The sequence below is a fragment of the Mobula hypostoma genome, chromosome 13 (genome assembly GCF_963921235.1).
Source record: "Mobula hypostoma chromosome 13, sMobHyp1.1, whole genome shotgun sequence".
NCBI lineage: Eukaryota > Metazoa > Chordata > Chondrichthyes > Myliobatiformes > Myliobatidae > Mobula > Mobula hypostoma.
In genome coordinates this window covers 68,192,526-68,204,963 of record NC_086109.1, presented here as the reverse complement: position 1 = coordinate 68,204,963, position 12,438 = coordinate 68,192,526, and the positions used below count along the sequence as shown (strand labels likewise).

Sequence of the window (12,438 nt, the reverse complement as noted above, 5' to 3'; positions counted from 1 at the left end):
AAGTCATTCTATGAACTTCATCTTTGGCTTGGCTGTGTGAAAAAAGAGAAGTTTCTGCATTAATGTAAAGACCACAGGATGAGCATAACAGATGAGAATGATGAGAACTCTGAGCAGTATCAGAACAAATCTCAATCAGGCAAGTGGAAAACACTTCTGACATGTGCATTGCTGGTGGGGAAAGTCTTTGACAGATCAGAAGAGCTACTCACTGCAGGATATCCAGACTCCAAAGTACTCTTGCAACTGCAGTATTTTTATGACTGACAGTGACGTTTCTGGAAAATACTACACTATTTGTGTAGTATTCATTGACGGCAATGTCATGACTCTCACAGGGATTTGACTATACTCTTCCTTATTGGAGATAGTCACCGCTTGAGTCTTGTACTTGCTAATTATTAGCCCAAGCTAGTGTGATGTCCTGATTTTGACACGTTTTAGCATTGAAGGCTTCACAAACAGCATAATGGAATTGTGGAGCCCACTCCTAAAAAACAGGCTAGAAAAGCTTTAAACACTGAAATGGTAAGTGTTTTGTTTTTGTTATTATTAAAGGTGATAAAAGAAAATAGTTTAATGTAGATAAGATGGCAACCTGCGATAATCTGACTGAAGGGCAGAATAGCTCATGGTTCTCTCCTGTTGTTTTGTTCCTTGTCACTTAGTGTAAATGTTCCTCCCAACTTTTGTTAAGTCCTCAATAAGTCACCTACACATTTATGTTATCCTTAGAAATTGAAATTGTGCTCTTCTGCCTCAAAATAGAGGCATTTATTGCATTCAGAGCAGTCCTAAAGGAGAGCTTATCTTGAGTGGAGATACGAGGGGTGATTGATAAGTTTGTGGTGTAAGGTAGAAGCAGATAAGTTATACAGCTCTGGTTATATGCACATGCAGTTCAACTCTTTGAGTGATTATGCAGAAAGTTTGAAGTTAATAACTCATCAGGGGTGATTGATAAGTTCATGGCCTAAGGTAGAAGGAGATGAGTTATTAACTTCAAACTTTCTGCATAATCACTCAAAGCATTGAACTGCATGTGCATGTAACAAGAGCTGTATAATTCATCTCCTTCTACCTTAGGCCACGAACTTATCAATCACCTCTGCTGTGGATACTTTCTGGAGAACCAAGATCCGTATGCTCCACGATTGTTGGACTAAGTATGTAAATGTAGGAGGGGACTATGTTGAAAAATAAATGTGCTAGGTTTTCTAAAATTGACTCCTTCTACCTTAGGCCATGAACTTCTCAATCACTCCTCGTAAGGGTAAAGGATTGGCTAAGGTCCAAAATGAGCTGGCTGGCTGATCCATGAGGGATAGCAGGATAAAAGCGTCTATGACAGACATACTTGTGCTGACTAATACTTCATACTTGTCAATGATCATCAATCATTCACAAATCTTTCAACAAACACAACTTTGGCTTTGTCTTCCACAAGATATCTAGTGTTCACATTTGTCAAGACTTCATCATTTGGAGTGTTAATGTAAACTCCATGTGATGAACAGCCTTGACAAATTTCTCTCTTTGAACACTGAAGCCAAAAATAAAGCTAGTCATTTCTAAATTATCTCCACTGTGGCTTTGGAGCCATTTATTTATTTATTATTTAATGAGATACAGCACAGAATAGGCTCTTCTGGCCCTTCGAAGCATGCTGCCCAGCATAGCTAACCATAGCCTAAACACAGGACAATTTACAATAACCAATTAACCTACCACTGGTAGGTCTTTGGACTGTGGGAGGAAACTGGAGCACCTGAAGGAAATACATGCACTCGCAGGGAGAATATACAAACTCATTAGAAGCTGCAGCAGGAATTGAACCCAGCTGCCTGTATTGTAATGCACTGTGCCATGTTACTACTACATTACCATGTTGCCTCATACATTCTCCATGTGATCCTAAAGAACTTCAATACAAAACAAAAATTCAGTAGTTACAGTTGAACATAGCTAACAATTTGCTACCAGTCAAAATAGGTGTGTTGTTCATTGGAGGTGCAAGGGAATCAGAATGACGTTTGACATCACTGGCATATATCATGAAATTTGCTGTCTTTGCAGCAGCAGTAAAATGCAATATATAATAATAAGAGAAGCATATAATAGTTAAATTAAATAATTATTGCAAAATAGAAATAAAATGTAGTGACAGATTCTTGAGGGAAAGAAGTTGTTCCTGAATCATTGAGTGTGTGCCTTCAGGTTCGTGTACCTCCTTCCTGATGGTAGCAATGAGAACAAGGAATGACTTGGGTGACGGGTGTTGTTAATGATGGGCTCTGCCTTTTTGAGGCATCACTATCTTGGATACTATGGAGTCTAGTGCCCATGATGGAGCTTACTGAGTTCGGAACAGTCTGCAGCTTATTTTGATCCTGCGCAGTAGCCTCTCCCCCATGCCAGACAGTGAAGTAGCCAGTTAGAATGCTCTCCACGGTACATCTGTAAAGAATTTCAGGTGTTTTTGGTGACGTCCTAAATCTCCTCAAACTCCTAATGAAATGTAGCCACTGTCATGCCTTCTTAGTAGCTGCAACAATATGTTGGGTCCAGGTCAGGGGTTCCAACCTCTTGGACTGAATCCATTGAATGTCCATTGAAGGCAGTTTGGATGAATTTTATTGAGCTGGAAACAATTTTGCTTTGACTTTCTTTGACTCCTAGAGTCATTGAGAATTTTGTGCTGAAGACAAAATCTACAAGGTGTTGCCAAATATGTTGATAATTCACGCACAAGTTTTCATTTTCATCTTTTAGCCACATGAATGATCACTTCAACAAAGCTTGAATGTTCTTAACAAACCAGAGCATAACTCGTAACAGTGAAATTTCATAAGGAAACGGTTGTTATGGTGTTCTTCTAAGTGAGACCAGATTCTGGAATGTTATAGATGAGAAATTATTTAACCTGGATAATGACAAGTTTATAGATTATTTGTTCTGCAGCTGTAGGTAATCATGGCAACCCTGGTTGCCATGAGAACGTGGAGTCAACCTTTGACTTGACACATTGCCATCTTTCTGACAAAGTAACTCCCTACATTTTTGTTAGAAAATTACAACATTTTGACCCAGTGGCAGCACTATGGCATCCATATCAACTTACTGTGCAACAGTGATCCAAGTCTTTATAAAGCTGCCAAACCCAAGCAATGCAGAACTAAACAGGCGAAATTATTCAGACTTTGGGTTCAGCCTTAAAAAAAAATCCCACCTGGTTGCAACTTTAACTGTTGCAGAATTATCAACAGTCTGTAAATATTTTCTATAAGCAGTACAGTATATTACCACAGTTTAGGCAGAAAAAATGATTCCATTCAATTGTTGACGAGTGCCCTAGCCTTTCTGTAATAGTAGAAATATTACTCCATTCCTGCACTGATCTAAACAGCTTTTCCAATATGTTGGATAGGAGTGATAGGAGAGATTCAGACAGTTCAACTTAGTAAGTATTTATTATGGTCAAGAAAAATCAGTATTTATCTGAGTACCAGAGATCCAAGTCCATAGACACTGCCCAAATTGTCATTTTTATTCCATCATTAGTCAAGCAGTGATTGTTTCTGACATCAAACCCTGAATTCAAGTCCTTGATAAATATATATTAGATTATGAGGACACCCAGTCCTCGTTTATTGTCATTTAGCAATGCATGTATTAAAAAATGATACAACATTCCTCCAAAATGATATCACAAGAAAAACATAGGACAAACCAAGACTAAAACTGACAAAACCACAAAATTATAACGTATATTTACAACAGTGCAAAACAATACCATAATTTGATAAAGAGCAGACCATGGGCACGGTAAAAAAAAAGTCTCAAAGTCCCGATAGCCTCATCATCTCATGCAGGTGGCAGAAGGGATAAACTCTCCCTGCCATGAACCTCCAAGTGCCGCCAACTTGCCGATGCAGCACCATTGGAAACACCCGACCGCAGCGGACTCTGAGTCCGTCCAAAAACTTCGAGCCTCCGACCAGCCCCTCCAACAAAGCCCCTCTGAGCACCATCTTCTGCCAAGCGCTTCGACCCCACCTCAGCCGCCAAGCAACAAGCAAAGCCGAGGACTCGGGGCCTTCTCCTCCGGAGATTCTGGACCACACAGTGGCAGCAGCAGCGAATCAGGCATTTCAGAAGTTTCATCAGATGTTCCTCTGTGCTCTCAAGTCCATCTCCATCAGATCAGGATTGTGCACGGCACCCTACTTGACAAATAACAGACATCACCACCAGAGTGGCTGCCGCAAGCTCTGTGGCACCGCCATCTTCTCCTCCCACAGCTAAGTCCCAGCTGCTAAGATCTCTCTGGGCCTCAACATGAGAATCTGGCTTCTTTTGGTTCCATTCTAACCCCTGTCGTGCTTTCTCCTAATTCATCCTGTGTAGGATATCCACATTATACTTGCTTTTTCCTGCTTCAACAAAATTGTTCATCATCCATTTTTTTTCAGGTTTTACATCTTCCATACCTCACCTCAAACTTTTCCAACCCCAAACTATTGTTTCATCGCTCACTGTTATCCTATCCAAAGCCCTTGAATATATTACCTCCCAAATCTGTGCCCCATGTCTTCTTCCTTTACATTTGCATCCCTTGAATCAGATTTCTTGCCCTTTTGAAACAGATATAATCTAAGTTTCAAACAATACTTTCTGTAGAAAACCATTTCTCTTCATTTGATAGTGGAGTTGGCCATCCCATCTTCCTCTGACAGCTGTTCTGAGTTGGCTAACTAACTGGTTTTTCCTTCCATTTACATTTGTGGTCATAGCCCATCTATTACCTCTAGTGGTTTTCTTCCCACTCTCACATAGTCATAGTCATAGTCACAGTCAGAGTCATAGTCATAGTCATACTTTATTGATCCCGGGGGAAATTGGTTTCCGTTACAGTTGCACCATAAATAATAAATAGTAATAGAACCATAAATAGTTAAATAGTAATATGTAAATTGTGCCAGTAAATTATGAAATAAGTCCAGGACCAGCCTATTGGCTCAGGGTGTCTGACCACGGGGTTCCACTAGAAATCTGTCTTTCACTCATTTCTATATCCCATGTGCCTGGTGGTGGTGGTTCTCCATTGTGTCTGATGATGATTGGAGACCTGTGTAGGAGAGTTTTTTTTGTTTTTTTTTTGGCGTGCGGGCCTGCACATGTGCGTCTGTGTGTGCGTGCGTGCGCATCTGTGCCTGTGTCCGTGTGTGCATCCATGCTGATGGATTTTTCATGGCTTTTTACAAGGCGTGGAGTGAGAGGGAGAGACTGTGTGGCCAGCCACTCCTCACACAGACATTTTTGCAGTATTTTTCCCTTCATTTTACGAGGTCGAGTTGCGATCTCGGAACTCAACCCGGCATGGATGGAAAGCGTACTCGGGGGCGGACCTGACTAGTTTCGAACCGGGGAACCTCTGCTCCCGGGTCCGGCACCGATGTCGTTGCACCACCGGCCGGTCCCTGTGTAGGAGAGTTTTAAAAGTGAAAAGCCATTGCACTGGGGCAGTTTCATTCCCTTGACCTCAGAAGTCCAGGTCCAGTGGTACGAACAAGTGTCACAAACTGGGATCTTCCTTGGTTGCCGTGGATGACCATGACACCTTCTGTGCCTTGTCATGTCCTTCGCTTTCCATGGAGCATAGCAGAACTGCCTTCTGGTCTTCCTAGCTGTAGGTCTTATCCACCCAGTCTGCCAGAACTTACTTTGTGTGCCTACTACTTCATGTGCCGACTGCTCCATCAATGTGGCATTCGAAGACAAAATAACAACTAGCTGGTAAGCTGGTAAATTGGTTCAGCTTCCAAGCTAATGGTGATGCCATTCAGCTTAATGTTTCTGACACTCACCCAGGATCCCCAGTTTTTGCAGCTCCCATTCAATACTGCAAAGCCAGCCATTTTCTACAACTGTGTATGTGGAAGAATGAAGCCAATGTATTTGGTATTCCCACAAACCCAGCTCCCTGGCAATATTCCAAGGAAATATCTGCACTAGAGCCAAGCCAGTTCTTCTGCCATCTTTTCACTTTGTTGACACAGCTGAGTTTTCATCCAGATTCTTGTTCCAACATGACTGCTCATTTCCATCTTTATTATTCCCAAATCTCTACCCCTGCCTCAGCTCATCTGCTACTGGAACTTTCCACCAGTCCTTTCCAGATCTGACTATTACAATATCTTATTGGTCAGCTTCCCACCCTGTCCCCTGCAAAAACACACCCATCCAGGCTGACTTCTCTTTCTGAATTAAAGCATACACAATAACCACATTCTACCGTGGCCTGATAACTCCTTAACTTTTCAAGTTATCACCTTGATCTTCACGATTTTCCCATGATCAGAAACTCTGCCACTACACTCCACCCCTGTTATCTCCAACAATCTCTGCAGCCACTTCCATCTCTGAATCTCTGAACTCTTCTCATTCCAAAGCATTTTGCTCACTCTTGAATTTAGTTACTCCAGTTGTGTATTCAGCTGTCTTGGCTGTAGACTTTGGAATTTCCCCCATAACATGCTCACATCTTAACCTCGTTCTCTTGAATTTCTTTCCTAAAACCTACCTCATGACAAAAGCTCTGCTCATCTGTCCTAATGAGTCATTCTGTGGCTTGACGAGCTTTTGCTCTTGGTTTATATAATTTCTCTAGAGGCCCTTGATAAATCCAAGGGGTTGCTTCTCATCTGAGCTCTTGGCAAGGAATAATACCGCATCATGATCTAACCTTATAAAACCCAACACAGAAAGCTCCTTGCTTTGAGCTTGATGCAAATGAAACAGATGTTAGGAATTCAGGTGTGGAATACAGCGGCAAAGATAGGGAAAATAATTACTTCAGCTCAGTGCTACTAAATATACAACAGAGCAAAACCTGCACAACATGCTCCACTTCCCAAATTCATTTTTATTTAATTTCAACAAAACTTTAACGTTACTGATAAACATTCTGCAGGTCTTGGAAATCCAGACTAACAGGCACAAGATGCTGGAGGAACTTAGTCCTGATGAAGGATCTCAGCTTAAAACGTCGACTGTTATTCTTTTCCATTGATACTGCCTGATCTGCTGTTCCTCCAGCAACTTGTGTGTTTAATGTTACCGTTCCAAGGACAATTTTATTCAGCTTTATATTGCTTAAGTCAGGCTGAAAATTAGATCCGTTGCGACCTTAATGTTATTGCTATGAGGATACATTTCTCAGCTTGCCATGCCTTAATTCGGTCTGAGAAAAAGAACCATGGCCCCTCTGTTCCACCCACCAAGCATCCATCTATACTAATCTAACTTACCTTGCTCAACCTTTTGTGTCAAGGCATTGAAAGTGCTCACCCAAATACTTCTTAAATTCTGAGAGACTACCTACTTCCACCAATCCCCACATTGTGCATTTCAGATTTCAACCACCTTCCTCAAATACACTCTAAATCTTCTACCCTAATCATCAAACTGTTTCCTCTGGTTATAGGCACATCTGCAAAGAGGAATCATTTTGCACTATCTACTCTGCCTATGTCCCTCATAATTATGCATACATCATTCATGTTTCCCTGCAGCCTGTTCTGGTCCAATGAAAACAAACCAATCCTATCCAGCATCCTTTTTTTTAGGGAACATTCACCTCTTTGAGAAGTGCTCATGGTGGTTTTTATGGCAGGATATTGAATGATAGACACTGTGAATTCCTAGTGTAGAATTGCTCCACCATTTCCCACTCCAGATGGTAAGTGGTGGGTGGAGACTCCAAACCTCTTAAGGCAGCCTGAAAATTAGCAGGCCTGCCTGGCCTTTGGGTCACATCTAAATTCTGGTCAACCTTTTTCCTATTTTTTTGGAATACCTGAATGATAGCATAATGTCAGATGAGCTGGGTAGGTTTAACTCAATAAACTACTGGTTACTTTGTCCCCAATTTATTTCTCCATGCTTTTCATAGCATTGTACAAAATAAAGTGCTGTACTTTGTAATGTAAATTATGTGAAGAGAAATACTGAGAAAGCTGGAAGTGAGAAGCTTCCTCAAGGGCAAAAAAATCCCACTGGGATAAATATATATCAGAAGGAGGTCTATCCACTTAGGCTGCACAAGACCCTAAAGATGTCAGGATCTAAACTTCCTGGAATTAATGTCGATATCCCTGAAAATAGACACAGATCTTGAGGAGAGTGTTCGGTCAGCTTGGCAAATAGAGTAATTATCAACTTGTACTTCCTGACCTCTTCAACAATCGCAGTGGGTCAGGCTGATTCTGTGGAGAGAAATGAACAGGGAACTTTCAGCTTGACACCTAGGACTAGACTCAAGATGAAGGATCTCGACCCACAACATTGACTGGCATTTCCTTCCATGGATGGGGCCTGATGCGTTGAGATCATCTGGATGCAAATTTTTAGCTTGAGGCCACATTGTGTCCTATTTTGATACTTCAAACAAGACTTTGGGCAAGCATTCATTTTCACCAATCCAGCATTCAATGGGATTTGCTTTACAAATCAATGTACATGCCTTGGGAACAGCTTTCATGGTCAAAGAGCACACTGATCTAAGTTTTGTGGCAGCTGTCTCCAGCCTCTTTTACAATCACTCAATCACTACATTGAGCTGGCTGGTGGTGTAGTGGCATCCACACCGGATGTCGAGGTCCTAGATTCAAATTCTGCTGGCTCCTTGCAAGTTTCCATTCTGTGCAGGGTTGAGTGTTGAGCTAATAACTCGGCCTTGTAGAAAGCAGACAAAAACACTTTAAGAAAAAGCAGGGCTGCCGCCCGATGCATCACAAGGCGCAGAAGGGAACAGCAGTATTCACGACATTAGTCACTTTGCCACCCGAAATTCTGAAATTACTTGCAAAGTAGTGACTTCATTACCCAATCAGAAAAAGAAGCCAACCATTTTATCCCATTTTCAGTAATTTCATAATTATTTGATATATGTGTTCCAACAATTTAAGGTCTCCACCGCCTAACAGCCTCGTATGGAAGACCAAACATATTTGCTGGAAATTCCTACAAAGGTTTACGAATCTTACTTTGCAGATAACAAAGGAAATTAGGCTCAAGGTTGATAAACTTACACTTTTTGTTATTTCTTACAACTGAAGGACATCCCAAAGAGCTTTGATATGAATCAAATACTTTTGATGTAGTTAATGCAGGAAGTATTGCAGCCAGTTTGGGCACAAGATTACACCAACAAATAGTGATAAGATGCTCTTTTTCTAGATGTCATTTGAGGTAAAATTGTTGCCAAGAACACAGGAAGAACTCTCCCTCTTTTCTTCAAATTGTGACATGGAATATTTTTGCCCAATTTTGGATAACTCCATGTCCATGATGATGAATAAAATTATAGCTCCTTCTCAGACTAAACCAATACTGAAGAAGTACAATGAATTTGAAACTGTTCCAAAAATAATACAAGGATCCAAAACACTATTGATGTAGGACAAAGAAGTGAAATTGAATTCCACATTTCCTCTGCTAAAACATTTATTTGGAACAAATGAAGTGTTAAAGATTTCATGCTAATGCAAAAAGAAATGGATAAGTTCCTCTCTACTGAAACGAATCCAACATATGCAAAGACCCTGTGAGGTTCTATGACCAGCTTTATTCCCATATTGCAAACCTGAGTGAAGGATGCTTTTGTTCAGACAAATTTATCAGCCATTAAATTGCTGCTCTTGGAATTTTTTTGTAATCAGAGAAGGTGCATTTAGTGCTGGAGGTGAGGGGAAACACTATGTGCAGATGAGGTGTGCTGACTTCTGATTTAGCCCATTATCCTGCTAACCTTTGGATGACTGATGAATGTGGATTTGTGTCTGCTAAGTTGAATAGCAGATACCAGAGGTTTTCTGAAACCATTGTATTGATTTACACAATGCATTGCTTTCATTTTCCTGACATCAAAATATACACAGTACACCAAATAACTCTGAACTGTGTTCGCACATCTCGAAGTTTGAGGCTTCAGCAAAGGTCAGCCTTCATCAGCTGTGCCAGCCATACATATAAGTTGTGTTCTAGTCAAATTGGAAGCTTGATACTAAGTTGTGAGTAGCTCACAACAGGAATCCTCCTCACCATCTGTAAGGAACAAGTCAAAAAACTGGGGAATTGTCTCTATTTGCCTCAATGGATGGAGTTGTTTGGTAACTGGGACGAAGCAGGTTCCTTGGTCAACAGCTTACCTACATTCATGCCATCCTTTGTTAGTCTACTTTGGCTGCAGTATTTATCTCCTATAGGATGCAGTTCCTAAACTGAAAATCTTTACAGCCTTGAAAGGCAGAAGTAGCATGTACGTGGGATCACCATCAATCTCCCTTCCAACAACACCATCCTCATCCTGGATACATACCACCATTCCTTCTTCCTCAGAGAGTCTGTGGTCTCTCCACCTAACAGCACTCATGGAATAATAGATTATACAGTGTGAAAACAGGCCATTGAGTCCAATTCATCCATTCTCACTAAGGTGCACTATGGAAGTTCCTTCATTATGTGAGATGCAATGGGTCAATGATTACCCACTATTCAAGAGAAACTACTGATTGATAATGAATGTAGGCTGTGCCAACAACGTATGGCATCTATAGAAATTGTTTTAACAACAGCTTTATTGCATTACGACATGAATTATATTGTATATTCTTATCTTCTCTATATTTACATATCCATTCAATAGTTATACAGAATTTTAAAGTCTTAAAATCAAGTCTAGGATGGTATGAGTCTTCAGGTTGTTGGAAGATTTTGCACAAAATATCTTGTGCTGTGCCAATCACTTGGCATTACTGAATAACCCATAGTCAATGGCTTATTCATGGTTTAGTAATCATCAACTATTTATTCTTCATTTCCATATGAGGGTAATGAGATAGTCTACTGATAGACAAATCTCTCTCCAATAGTAATCAGTGGTTATTTGATGTAGGTCAGAGTTTTCTTTGCTCTGCAGCTACTTTTCTCTGTATCACAGAAATGCATGATAAAATAATCATCTGACAACTATTGGACTGGTATTCTAGAGGCCAAACTTCATGGCTCAGAAGCCACTAACAAAGCTGGAGGTATTAAACCCTATTCATTGAATAGAATTGGAGCTAAAAGCCTAATACAAATAATAAGACATAAAACTATAAGATATAGGAGCAGAATTAGGCCATTTGGCCCTCAGGTCTGCTCCACCATTTCATCATGGCTGATCCAATATTCCTCTCAGCTCCCACCTCCTGCCTTTTCCCCATATACCTTCATGCTCTGACCAATCAAGAATCTGTCAACCTCTGCCTTAAATATACATGAAGACCTGCCCTCCACAACTGCCTGTGGCAAACAATTCCACAGATTCATCACTCTCTGTCTGAAGAAATTCCTCTTCACCTCCTTTCAAAAAGGACACCCCTCTATTCTGAGGCTGTGTCCTCTGGTCTTAGACTGTTCCATCATAGAAAACATGCTCTCCATGTCCACTCTGTCTAGGCCTTTCATCATTCAATAGGATTCAATGAGGTCATCCCTTATTCTTCTAAATTCTGGTGAATACAGGCCCAGAGCCATCAAATGTTCTTTATATGGCAAGCCATTCAATCCTGGAATCATTTTCATGAACTTCCTTTGAAACCTCTCCAGTTTCAGCACGTTCTTTCTAAGATAAGGAGCTCAAAGCTGCTCACAATACTCCAAGTGAGACCTCACCAGTGCTTTATAAAGTCTCAACAATACATCCTTGCTGTTATATTCTAGTCCTCTTGAAATGAATGCTAATATCGCATTTGCCTTCCTCACCACAGACTCAACCTGCAAATTAACCTTTAAGAAATCCTGCACAAGGACTCAAAATTCTCTTTGCATCCCATTTTTTAAAAATTTTCTCTCCATTTAGAAAATAGTTAACCCTTTCATTACTTCTACCAAAGTGCATGACCATACACTTCCCGACACTATATTCCATCTGCCCATTCTCTTAATCTGTTTAAGTCCTTCTGTAGCCACTCTACTGACTCAAAACTACCTGCCCCCCTACATGTCTTCATATTGCCTGAAAACTTTGCAACAAAGCCATCAATTCCACTATCTAAATCACTGATATATAATATAAAAAGAATTGGTCCCAACTCAGATCCGTGTGGAGAACCACTAGTCACTGGAAGCCAACCAGAAAAGGCACTCTTTATTCTCACTCTTTGCTTCCTTCCAATCAGCCACTGCTTTATCCATGCTAGTCTCTTTCCTGTAATACCATGGGCTTGTAGTTGTTAAGCAGCCTCATATGTGACACTTTTTCAAAGGCCTTCTGACATAAGTACACAAAATCAACCGATTCTCCTTTGTCTGTCCTTCTTGCTATTTCTTCAAAGAATACCAACAAATTTATCAGGCAAGGTTTTCTTTTAGGAAACTATGCTGACCTCG

At 40.6% G+C, this 12,438-nt stretch overlaps 1 protein-coding gene across 1 annotated transcript in view; it reads left to right on the top strand.

The window, feature by feature from the left end:
- Positions 1-497: 497 nt before the first annotated feature.
- The window catches only part of fkbp16 (FKBP prolyl isomerase 16), a 226,054-nt gene continuing 214,113 nt past the window's right edge, over positions 498-12,438 (top strand). The window contains exon 1 of the mRNA XM_063065903.1: positions 498-528. Within this exon, the coding sequence (XP_062921973.1) occupies positions 526-528 (3 nt within the window). The 5' untranslated portion in view covers positions 498-525. The remainder of the gene's footprint in view (positions 529-12,438) is intronic.